The sequence below is a fragment of the Vigna unguiculata genome, chromosome 9, assembly GCF_037176805.1.
Source record: "Vigna unguiculata cultivar grain cowpea cultivar isolate G323 ecotype 2 chromosome 9, ASM3717680v1, whole genome shotgun sequence".
NCBI classification, from domain to species: domain Eukaryota; kingdom Viridiplantae; phylum Streptophyta; class Magnoliopsida; order Fabales; family Fabaceae; genus Vigna; species Vigna unguiculata.
Genome location: NC_140800.1, coordinates 37,032,972 through 37,045,226, shown reverse-complemented (window position 1 = coordinate 37,045,226; position 12,255 = coordinate 37,032,972). Strand labels below are relative to the sequence as shown.

General features: G+C 31.1%; 1 protein-coding gene across 3 annotated transcripts; it reads left to right on the top strand.

Annotated features, from left to right (window-relative positions):
* The first annotated feature begins 4,281 nt into the window (after positions 1-4,281).
* Positions 4,282-10,289, top strand: LOC114164048 (uncharacterized). 3 transcript variants are annotated; one of them, XM_028048520.2, is made up of 3 exons: positions 4,282-4,465; positions 5,373-5,480; positions 8,950-10,289. In XM_028048520.2, exon 3 carries the CDS (start codon positions 8,963-8,965, stop codon positions 9,932-9,934), a length of 972 nt encoding a protein of 323 aa, XP_027904321.1. In that variant the 5' UTR covers positions 4,282-4,465; positions 5,373-5,480; positions 8,950-8,962; the 3' UTR covers positions 9,935-10,289. The 3 variants fall into 3 exon arrangements, with proteins under 3 accessions (XP_027904321.1, XP_027904320.1, XP_027904319.1); XM_028048519.2 differs by lacking the exon at positions 5,373-5,480; XM_028048518.2 differs by lacking the exon at positions 5,373-5,480 and having other exon boundaries at positions 8,944-10,289.
* Positions 10,290-12,255: the final 1,966 nt, after the last annotated feature.

Genomic DNA, 12,255 nt, shown 5'->3' with positions numbered 1-12,255 from the left:
ATTTAATGGAAGATACTGAAATGAATCCTTTATAAAATTTGGATATCAAATTGAATATTTCAAAAATTCGGATACCAAATTGAACAAACTCAAAAAATTATAATACCAAATCAGTAATTATATAAAAAAAGAAAACCAGATCAGGAACAGACTATTATATTACATCAAGTGAGTGACAAAACAATCGTTATTCTAGTATTTCATAAAAGTTACAAAACATAAATAGAAGGAAAAACTATAAGAGGGGAAGAAGGATTTCATGACATGGAAAATCTAGTAGTGGAAAAACGTTGTCAAGGTTCACTCCTTCCTCTACCCATCTTCTATTCCTTTTATGTCCTCATTTTCTCTCACCTTCAACAACGACTTCTTGTTTGATACAGTTACTTTTCTTGTCGCATGAGTTTCATTCTTTGCCTCGTTTTCCTTATTATTCGTAATCATATAAAAGATCAAATTTAATAACAATATTTTCTATCAAATATCTACTATAATATAATCATAATAAATCTAGCAAATGATAATTATTAAATCATGTTTATATCATTGACCTTAAAATCAAAAATATGAATGCCTATATATAATAACATATTCGCTCAAAGTTTTACTTGAACTTTTATTCGCTTCTATAACTTACATCATGCTTCTGTTTTCTTGTTATTTTATTGGCTTAGGTGTCAAATTGTTATTTGTATGTAGATTTTTATTCACGTTTTTTTTCATATTTATCAGTGTATTACTTTTTTTTTTTTCATTCCTATCCACCACTTCGCTTGTAGATTTGGGAGCTTCCCCTTTTAAACTACTTGACTAAATTTAGGTAAAATATTTGGAGTCTAGGTTCTATCAAAATATTTTGTTAACTATAATGGTTTTGATAATAAATCAAACTATCTTTCAGTTTCATCAATCTACAATATGGACACATCCTCAATTACCAACAACCTCAAACTTTACAAGGAAGAGACGTACAAGAGATGTGTCAAGATTGTTTTTTTTTAGATGTGAATCAATTTAAATTTATTTCAGTTAACTAGTGGCTTAAATGAGTTCAAGTTACTTTCAACATGAATTGACTTATAACTTACAAATAACAATTCTTTATATTGTTTTATCGTAACAGCTTACTACTTTTAATTACACACACCAATAATTAACTAGTTTTTAAGACTAAACTTTTGTTCAGTAATGTTTGAATGATTTTAATGCCAAACTTATTTATTGATTCAATTGTATAAATTGTTATTTTGATTTTCACTTTCTATATTTATAATATCACTTTCTTATTATGACTAATTTACAATAAATATGTGAAATAATAATAGGTGGATTAGATCATAGTACTATAATACATATATAGCATAATTGGAGAGAATAAAATAGATTTAAATGAACAATAATGGTCAAACCTGGTTACAAAACTTTTGATTAACAAAATTAATTTAACTTATTTTTAACTCGATAAGTTAATTAAATTTACTCACTTTAATATTTGTAACTAACGATCTTGAAAGTCACATTCGAACATTGTCAAGGTGAATTCCAAATTCTACAAAACAAACTCAAAACCTCAATTCAAAAACCACAAAAACGAGTATTGTTTTTACACCTCACACTAATGTATATATAATTCAAATCACAAAAAAAATATATTTATGTTCTTCCTTTTGACATGAAAAAAATATTTTCGTAACCACCCACCCAACACTTGAGCAATTAAAAAAAAAAATAAAGACAAATATATATATATATATATATATATATATATATATATAATTAATATAAAATAGAATTGATAAGCTCCCATCTATAAGTTATGAATTGATAAGCTACTCGTTTGTTTAGTAATTCAGTTATTTAAAAAATTTAAAATTCTTTATATTAAAATATTTGTTTGGTTAAAGTAATTAGAAATAAATTTAAATGTAAGGAATTTTGTATGCTATTTCAAATTAATAAAATAGAAGAATATCAAATATCCATAAAAATAAAAAAAAAATTGATATTCCACAACTTTTCACTTCAATATTATTCCACTCGTGAAGATTGAGTCGAGTTGGTCTGAGACGAAGGTTGACTCGAGTTCGAGTTGGCCTAGATCGAAAGTTGAGTGTGAAACATCCCAAGTTGAAGGTCGAACCAAGTTGATCCATGTCGAACTCCAGTTAAGTTGGCTCGGGCTGAAGTCGAGTCGAGTTGGCTCAGATTGAAGGTCGAGCCGATTCGGTCTAGGCTTATGGACGAGCCGAGTTGGCCGTACTGAAGTTGAGCCGAGTCGGCTAGGTCGAAGTTGAGCCGAGTCAGTCTGGACTGAAGTCAAACCAAGTCTGTCCCGAGTGAAAGTCAAAATGAGTTAACTTAGGCTGAAGGACGAACTGAATCGATCTGAGCTATAGGTCAAGTCGAGTCGACTTAGGCCGGAGGCTAGGCCTAATCAGCCCAGTTTGAATTTCGTGAGTTGACTCAGACCAAAAGTATAGGCGAGTTATCCCAGGTCGAAGGTTGATCTAACTCAGTACGGGCTCAATATTAAAGTTGAGTTTGCCTTGAAATAAAAACTAAATTCTTTATCCAAATAAAAAGATTGAAATATAAGACATTTTAATTACTCTATCCAAACAAACTATTTAAAAAATAAAAAGAATTCAAAAAGAATTCAAATATAATATATTTTAATCTCTTGAAATTGTTGAAATTTCTCGTCCAAATACAAGATAAAAGTATTTGATAAAACTAATTGATAAATATAAAACAATATAAAAAAATACAACTATGTAAATTTTATTACACAAATATTTTATTGTAAATAAATATTATTACGTAAATTTAATTTATATTAATATTTATTTTTTAAAATTCTATGTGTTTTTCGATCTGAATAATTTTTTTGTCTAAACTAATCGATTGAATGAGTTTCAATATATATTTCCATTTTTTATAAAAATTAAATTTATATTTGTTAATTTAAATTACTGTTACATTTTTTTTTATTTTTATTGTCTGTAAATTTTGTATATAATGAATTAATCAAATATTAGTTATTTTAATAAATAATAATATATATTTTTTAATTTGAATTACATAAAAATTTAAAAATCAAACAGATGTTATTCACTGTATAATATATATATTTTTAATTTGAACCACATAAAAAAATTAAAAAAAACTTAACAAATAATAAAAAGTAATAACTAATTATCTCTCAAAAAAGAAAATATTTTATTAATTATTTATAATTATAAATGCGTTTCTATAATTATTATTTAAGAATATTTTTTTTTATAATTTTAATATCATTTTTTATTTTAATGATAATTAGAATAATTATTTTTTATTTTTTATTATCATGAGGTGAATTAAGATTAGCAATAGAATATATTAAACTATAAAAGATAATGACAAAGGTAAATAAAATAAAATACAAGTTATAAGTTTTTAAAAATAGTTTCTATCTATTAAAATGAGTTACTTTAAATATCTTATCAAACACTTTTATATCAATTAAACTAATTGGTAAGTTAATAGCTAATTTATAATCTAATCAAAATTAATTGCAATATAATAATAACTATAATAAATTATCTTTTAAATTTCATAAACACTAACTAGGAAATAAAAAAAAGGTGAATATAAAAATTGTTTAATAGCAAAAGTTGAAAGTGCCGGAAGATATTATGAGTTTAATTTTCCTTCTACTAATTTGGTGGAATTGAAAATAAAATAAAATAAGAGAAGTTGTAAGTTTAACTCTTCTTATAATAATTTTATGATAAAATAACTAAATAAATAAAATGAACAAAGAAAAACCTATCAATGAATTATTTTATTTTTTGTTTTCTGTAGATGGAATCTTTTACTCGTTGTACATATTTGTACATAAAGAATAAAGAGTTTAATTTAAACATAGAAATAATTATTAATTTTTACATTATTATGTAATCACAACTTAGTATGAATCACAAGTTACTTATTTTCACAAAGTATCATAAAAGTCCTGCCAATTTTTCTTATGTGTTTATGGTATAGAATTTGATGTTTTTTACTCCAATTATCACAACTAACTAAACTGAAAAAACAAGCACTTGTTTTTTATTAATGTAGTTCATGTGAGAACAACCACACCAAATAAAGAGTGAATGAATGGGCTTTTGTGGAAAGGTAGATGGGGCCTGATGCAGTGGACAACATGTTAACTAGGCTCATGAGCCCACAAAACGCAGCGTTTCTCTTTTCATTTTGATGAAGTTATAAAAGGTGAAAAAGTGAGAAGAAACTAGTGTTGTGTAGGTTAAGTGTTGCAGTACCAGCACACGTCACCTCTGCCAGCTTTTTTTTTTTTTTTTTATAATCGGATTTTGGGGAGCGTGAGCGCGAAGATCGGAACACTCCCTCTGATTCCCTTCATTTCCACTGTTTCAACAAAACTACGCCTCTCAAACCGTTTCTTGGAGAATTCCGGTTCCAGGTACTCATTTCTTCCAAATCGTTCTCTGGCGAGGGTTTTTCCCACTGTCTCTTCTCCTGATATTAGATGCCTCCATTTATCTTTTTTTCTTTATTTTCTCTATTTTTTTTTTGCAATCTTGACCATGTTTCTGCATCTTACGGGCTTTTAGAACCTTTTCTTTTGGCGCGAGGCCTCGATTTATGAATTACACCTCAGGATTCCATTTCCGCATGCTGCCTAGACTAGATCCACGATCTTGAATTTCGCGAATGTGTTAAGATATTGAACCTTTCCTTATACCTTTCTCCTTTCATTTTAGTTCCGCATTTAGCAACAGTGACATAATTGTTTGTTTCCATGTTGTAATCTAGATTTTCGCCCATGGATGTGTTTTTGAAAACATAGACTCTACCGGTAAGGTAATGGGATTAAACATAGTATGAACTGTTCTTTTGGAATTTGGATAATTTCGTTTCGGTTCTTTTACTGATGGCACGTCCTGTACATTTCCACCAGGTTGTTGTTGTCATATGTGCCTGCGGTGCATTGTTTGTCTCCAGAACAATGTAGTGTTAACTTATTAACCGACATTGCTAGTGTATTCTTTCTTAGACATTGAGTTTGGTCTCATATTGTCTTGATGATGATGTGCTGTTAGAAAAGAATATGGATGTTCTATTTTTCCCTTTCACTGTGAAAATGGTGGATTACTAGTGTCTGTGCATCTGTGGGATGTGATATTATTGAGGATTCCTGATATTAAGATTTGCGAGAAATGTTATAAGTTGTGGTTGTGTTGCAGTTACACAGTTACAGAGAACACGTGGCTTATGTGTTTTTAAATGCTTGCTATCTAGTACTACATTGAGATGTATGCAGTATCTACCTATCTTTTGCTTACTTAAATGTGATGATATTTTAATAGTTCTGTCCATCAAGAGAGACTTCAAAATCCAACAAATCAAGAGGTTGGTTGTTTCATGCCAAGTGGAACTACCTTATTTCCTCGCTTCTTTGTAAGACCCTATAAGAGGTATGACAGGACAGAACTTATGGTATTAATGGATGATACTGAATTCTCTTGAGTATATTAGACCTTTGTTGATGTTTTTGGAAATAAAAAAGTTGTCATCAAAGTTGGCCTTTTTCAATGTTTTGTATGTTGTACTTGTTTTAAGACTGCATGCCAGATTATTTTGACAACTCAACAAGGTCAACAATAAAACTTGTTGAGTTGAGTATATTTTTATTCTATTGATTGTCATTTGATATGCTTTGGATTGGATTGATTGATTTCCTTGTTTTAGTGTTAGAATTACTAGTTTATATTTGACTGTTTCATGGTAAGTTCCGTAGCGGTGATTGGGAGTTGAGTAGCATGGGATGCTTAGTGGAATATCGAAGTGTTTGATTCTCTGCTGTTAACTACTAGCCTTCAAAGTTGGGTGCTTATCGATTGGCATTAGAGTTAGTTATCGACCTTTTTTGAAAGGGTTATGGAGGGTTTTGGCCAACGAGAAAGTTAAGTGTAATGTCATGAAGCAAAATTTAGTGAAAGTTTTTGAGACGTCCACTTTAAGGGTGGTGCTATGATGGGGACTTTGCCATCAAGGGTTGCCTAAGTCCTGCATTGAGTTGTCTGCTTGGTGGAGGTATTTGAATTTTTTTCTCTTTTTAATGACTAGCTTTTGTGGGTGGTTATCAAAGAGCTTGGCTGTTCACGAGGAAAGAAAAGAGAAAGACATGGATGTGAGAAGAAATCAAGTGATGTTGAAAAATGTGCGTTGTTTGGTTTGGTGGAAATGAAAAAACAAACATTTTGGCGAACTAACAGGTTAAATAGAACAGGCCAAGGCTTAAAAAAAGAATTGTAACAAACTAATAGGCCCAGGCTTTGGTTTGGCAATGCCTTTACTTGATCTGACTATTTCTATCTCTATGACCACAGGGATTTGCATTATATCTTTTTCATAGGTTAAATATTTAGTATTCATGTCAGAACTCGTAATCCATTTTGTCCTCGTTTTTTTCATGATTGGTCCACATTCACAATTCATGATGTTCTTTTATATTTCAAGTCTTTGGCATTATTAGAGAGTAGTCATACATGCTTGCGTTGATAGATGATATTTTCTTAAAAATAATTTCCATCCACATAGCCTTTTTGGACCTTTTTGCTGAATGATTAGCATCTAGTAAACAATCATTACTTGGTTATGCATAGTCTGATACTATAGTTAGGAAATCTTAATCGGTTTGCGATCTCTGAAAAGGAAACCCTATTCTTATGTGAAGGAGCATTAGATGTATTATGTGTATTGTTACTTACTCATTTTAAATGACATTTTGAAATAGTTCTCAAGTGTCGCAAATGAAGGATATTTAGAATGATAATATAAAGAAGAGTGTTATAAAGTATCCAGTAATTTTGTATCTATAAGATTTACATTGCAATCTGCATAAACTTTCTGTAGGGGTTATTCATATAGTTTTTGTTAGCTTGAGAAACAAGCAAATGGGTTTAGAAGAGATGAAAAAAAGTAGATTCTCTTTCATGGTAGTTAAAGTTGGGATTTAAATCATCAAATCCCACGGCTTTACCTTTTTAACTGCACCCCGCAGTTCAAATCATAGATAAATTCTTCACTGAGGTAAATCCCTCTGACATCCTGATTTAAATGCCATAACAAGTAAAATCCATAAATTTTATTATTTTGCCTATGGCTAATTTTCTCCCAACCCGATTTCTTCTTGTTTGTGACACACCCAACACTGTGTGCTCATTTGTTTGATTTGGTGAAACCCTAGTCATCATATGAAGTTCACTCTCCACTCTTCCGGTCTCTGTTCTTCCTCTGTTTGCTTCCTCTGTTATCTGAGTTGTTGCTGTTCTGGGCTTGTCTTCCACCATTATTAATATGTTTGAACCTCTATTTGGATTATGAAGTTGATGGAATTGAAAATAGGTATGTATTGGTGGATCCTTGTGATTATAATGTGATAAGTTTTCTGGACCAGACATCTAGATTCTAATAGTAGAGTATTTCTGTTTTCGTTGTGTTTAATATGTTCTGCCTTGCAAGGTTTTGATGTGTACTTGACCTTTATGTGTTTTGGAATTTTTTTGTTAAGCTTCTTGCCACTTAATGGGTTATTACTTATGAATTTAATGCTGTAGAATATGGAATAATAATTTTGTAAAATCCATTGATTCAAAATGCGATTTTTACCACTCTTCCCGATTTAAGGTGAAATTGCTATTTTAACTATGTTATTTTCTATCATTCATTTTCTAATGAATGATGTATCTACCAATGACAGTTTTCTCTATTAATTTCTATAGAGCTTTTTTTATGCATTTTATATTGTTCTTCATTTGGTGTATCCAAAAAAAAAATGGCAACTTGGATCTATAAAATCAGGATGTGACTGAACTGAAGGAAATTTGGGTCATAAAGGTTGCAGTGTCTATCCTCGACGGAAATGAATATAGTAGATCAAGACTGATGTCTGGCAGCGTGGATACATGAATCAAAATGAGAAAGATTGAGTGAAAGCAATGACATAGCTTTCTATTGTATGTGTTGTTTAAGATTCCATTTCCGTATGACTGTCTGTTATCAAGACTGATGTCTGGCATACATGAATCAAGATGATAAGGATTGAGTGAAAGCAATAACATAGCTTTCTGTTGTACGTGTTGTTTAAGATTCCGTTTCCATAAGACCGAATGTTATCAAGACTGATGTCTGGCAGTGTGAATACATGAATCAAGTTGAGAAAGATTGAGTGAAGGCAATCATATAGCTTTTAATTGTATGTTTTGTTTAAGATTCCATTTCCATAGGACGATCTGATGATATGTGATAGGGAATGATATAAGATCGGTTGGTTTTACACACCTTTGGTTGTCTTTTGTAGTGGTGCTGCTTGTTACACAATTTTGCAAGCTAGTGATTGTACTCATTAGGTGTTATTTCACATTACCTCGTAGTTATCATTTTATTTCATTTTTCTGTAAAATGAAGCTTTGCTTGCTGTTTTGTCTTAGTTGTGTATTGTGCTTCAAGTTAGAATGTGGTGAGGAGCTTATGATAGAACGTTCTGTGTTTTTATGCCCTCTATTACATTCACTAGATGAATCACATGATTAGTGCTAGTTGTGGTGAGCAAGGACGACCTAAATTTCTGCTTCTACTTGTTATTTAAACATCCTTTATTTAATCTGGACTCAATACTATCCTACCATTTGTGACTTAGATGTAACTGCCAAAGTTGTCGAGAATGGTTGAATCATTATGATCATTTTACCTGTGTTTGTTGCTAAAGACATTTTTAGGTTTTATAAAAATTTCTACGATGTCATAAATGGTATAATGTGAAATATGTACTTCAGACATTTGACGATTGTATTTGGAATGACTGACATTTTAATTTATTATTCTACAATTTCTCTCCATTCTAAAAGACCTATAGTGATGTCTTTCCTTGATTAGTTTCAGGTTCAGTTTGTAAATGGCTAAAGTTGGTAAGTTGCGGAACAAGTCTCAAGGTCGGAAGTCATCACCATGTCTTTTGTCTTGTGCAAGAAAAAATATGAAAGATGTTAATGTAAAGAAGTGCTCTTCTAAAGCATCGGAGAAGAAAGATTGGGAAGATGCAACCTGCTCTGTATGTATGGAGGTCCCTCACAATGCCATTCTCCTGCTTTGTTCGTCTTATGACAAGGGTTGTCGCCCTTATATGTGTGCTACAAGTCATCGCTATTCAAACTGTTTTGAACAATATAAAAAAGCATATACTAAAGCAACATCTGTTCAAAGTTTGCAGTTAGAAGCAAACAATTCAAATCTTGATTTAAGCGCAGGTGAATCTAAAGACAACACTGAAGTTCCTGAGCTTCTTTGCCCCCTTTGTCGCCGACAGGTGAAAGGTTGGACAGTGGTTGAAGCCGCAAGGAAGTCTCTGAATGCCAAGAAAAGAAGTTGCATGCAGGATGACTGCTCTTTTGTGGGGAATTACAAGGAGCTTAGGAAACATGTTAAGTCTAAGCATCCATTTGCACGACCCCGAGAAGTGGACCCAATAAAAGAAGAAAAATGGAAGAGGTTTGAGTGTGAAAGAGAACGAAATGATGTTATTAGCACAATTTTATCTTCAACACCAGGGGCTATGGTACTGGGGGATTATGTGCTGGAGCCAAATGACCATGCCTTTTATAGTGATGAGTATGACTCAGACGATGAATATCTAGAGGATGATTTTTTCTCAGTTAGGTCCATTGGCTTGGGGAGAACTGGCCACTTTTTGCCGAACATTAGATATAATCAGGATCGTGCTGGAGATTCTTTCGATGTTGATCGCTTTGGTTTTCAGAGTGTGGCATCTGCAGGTTCTGCTGCTGTGTCTGGACGTAGACTCCACAGGATACTGATAGGAAGGTCTAGAAGACGACGGAGACATAGGATAGCAACTGCGAGAAGGTAAGTTCAAAGGCAAACTTGTAGGGAAAGAGCTGCACTTCTGCAAATAGTATGCAAGTGATCTTGGCATGGCTGGTTTTGTTGCTATGCCAGAGCTATCTATAATTTAATTGGCAGAGTATAGCAGTTCATCTCATCTATAGATTGATATGGCACCGTGACATTCCCTGCTTTATATATTTTTTAAAATAGACTGTACAAAAGGCAATTATAGAGTGCTCATTGCCTCTCTGAATTCTAGGTGTAGGAGATTCAGCCATTATGATTGTTAGGTCCCATAGGTTGGATTGGTTTTTATGCGGTCAGGCAAAGAAGATCTCCAAATAATTTCATTTTGAACTGATGCTTTATTCTTCCAATTGTGATTTGCTTTCTGTACAGGATGAATTTCTGTATAATAAATCGTCTTTGATAGTGTTAGGGATATAGAATGTCATTCTGCATGTCCTTGGACCCACTATTGTGTGCAGTGATTCAGACGAGGCTGCATAGAAATTATGGTTTTCTTTTACCTGTTATTTCACGGTCGTCATCGGTATGAAATGACCACTACCGAAAAATGGTAAGCCCTTGGTGGACCTCTTCACTGATTAGTGATTAGGACCCAGTACAAAAGTTTATGTTTTCTATATGCATCAGAAAGTGGATATCACTTCATGCGCCAAATAGTTATTTTGTAGGATATAGTATTTTTACACATATTTAACGGGTCATTGGAAAGTTTGAGTCTAGTCTAGTGATTGTTAAACCTTTTAATTTGGGTTTATTCTATAATAACAATAAAATTTAACTATTAAGATAATTTATTTTAAGATGATAAATACTTTTCATAGGCTAAAATGTCCTTGACATCTTTGGAACTGGGTCTACATGCTTTCAGTCTATTTAAATTTTAAAGGGCACTGAACCATATTGTGTATATATTACACACTGAGAGTTTATAAAATAAGGACACTATTTTATCTCTTCTATTTTTAACTATGCTATTATTTGGGTAAAGATTTTAAAGTTTAAAGGGTCAAAATTAGAAAAGAAGCTTCTTTTTTTTTTTTTTTGTTTCTTATTTTGTAGACCTAACGCAATGGAGATAGGAATGAAATTGGGAAATGGAAGGAGACTAAGTTTTGGACAATTATCTTAAATGACAAACGTCATCTCATTTTTTATCATTTTTTTTCTCACAATAGTCCATTAGGTTTTTCTCTGGTAAAAAGTTCGTTCTCATTGAACATTTTTATAAGGTATAAATATATATTTGGTATCCAAATTTTTTCAGAAAGTTCAATTTGATACCCAAATTTTTGGTTTGTTCAATTTAGTATCCAAATTTTCTAAAGAGATTCAATTTGGTCCTTTCTGTTAAGTTGGAGTTAACACCATGTGTCAAGCCATGAATTTTTTTATTTTTTTTTATTTTTTTTCAAAAAAAAATTATTTTTTTTCAAAAAATTTAAAAAACTGCCACGTATCATCGTGTCACGTGGCAGCTTACAATCATAACACGTGACAGTGTAATAGTTGTTTTCAATTTAGTACCCCAATTTAAATTTTTGGTTCAATTTAGTATCCCAATTTTTTAAAATATCCAATTTCGTCATCTTCCATTTGAGACCAAATTAGTAGATAAGCTTAATTACAACCAATATATACATGTTACTAATTTGGTCTCAAATAGGAAATGACGAAATTGGATCATTTTAAAAAATTTGGGTACTAAATTGGACCAAAAATTTAAATTAGGGTACTAAATTGAAAACAACTATTACACTGCCATAAACCGATACGTGACAGTTTTTGAAATTTTTTTTAAAAAAATTATGTTTTTTGAAAAAAAATTAAAAAAAAATTAAAATTTCATGGCTTGACACGTGTCCTGTACGGACAGGGTGTTAACTCCAACTTAATGGAGATGATCAAATTAAATCTCTTCAGAAAATTAGGGTACCAAATTAAACTTTCCAAAAAAGTTTGGATACCAAATGTGTATTTATACCTTTTTATAACTATATTAGTCTTTTTCTCATTAATTTCCTTTTTGACATAAGGCAGAGTCTAGAATACTGTTACTAGTTAGCTTTTTATTATTTATGGCCTAGTCATTTCTTATGTATGAATTATTAGATGATTATAAAATGACACTCGAAAGATGATTGAATATTTATCTCATGTTTATTTTTTATTAGGAACTTTTTTTTTCTAATAAATAAATAAATGTTAAAATAATATAATCATCTAATGTGCTTGAAATTTTTTTAGTATGTAATTGTTCTCGGTCAATAAGTTATTTAAGTGAAGGACTATATTTTATTATCCTATATTAAGTGA

Excerpts from the sequence above, each read along its gene's own strand:
- LOC114164048 (XM_028048519.2), top strand. The coding sequence starts at position 8,963 with ATGGCTAAAGTTGGTAAGTTGCGGAACAAGTCTCAAGGTCGGAAGTCA.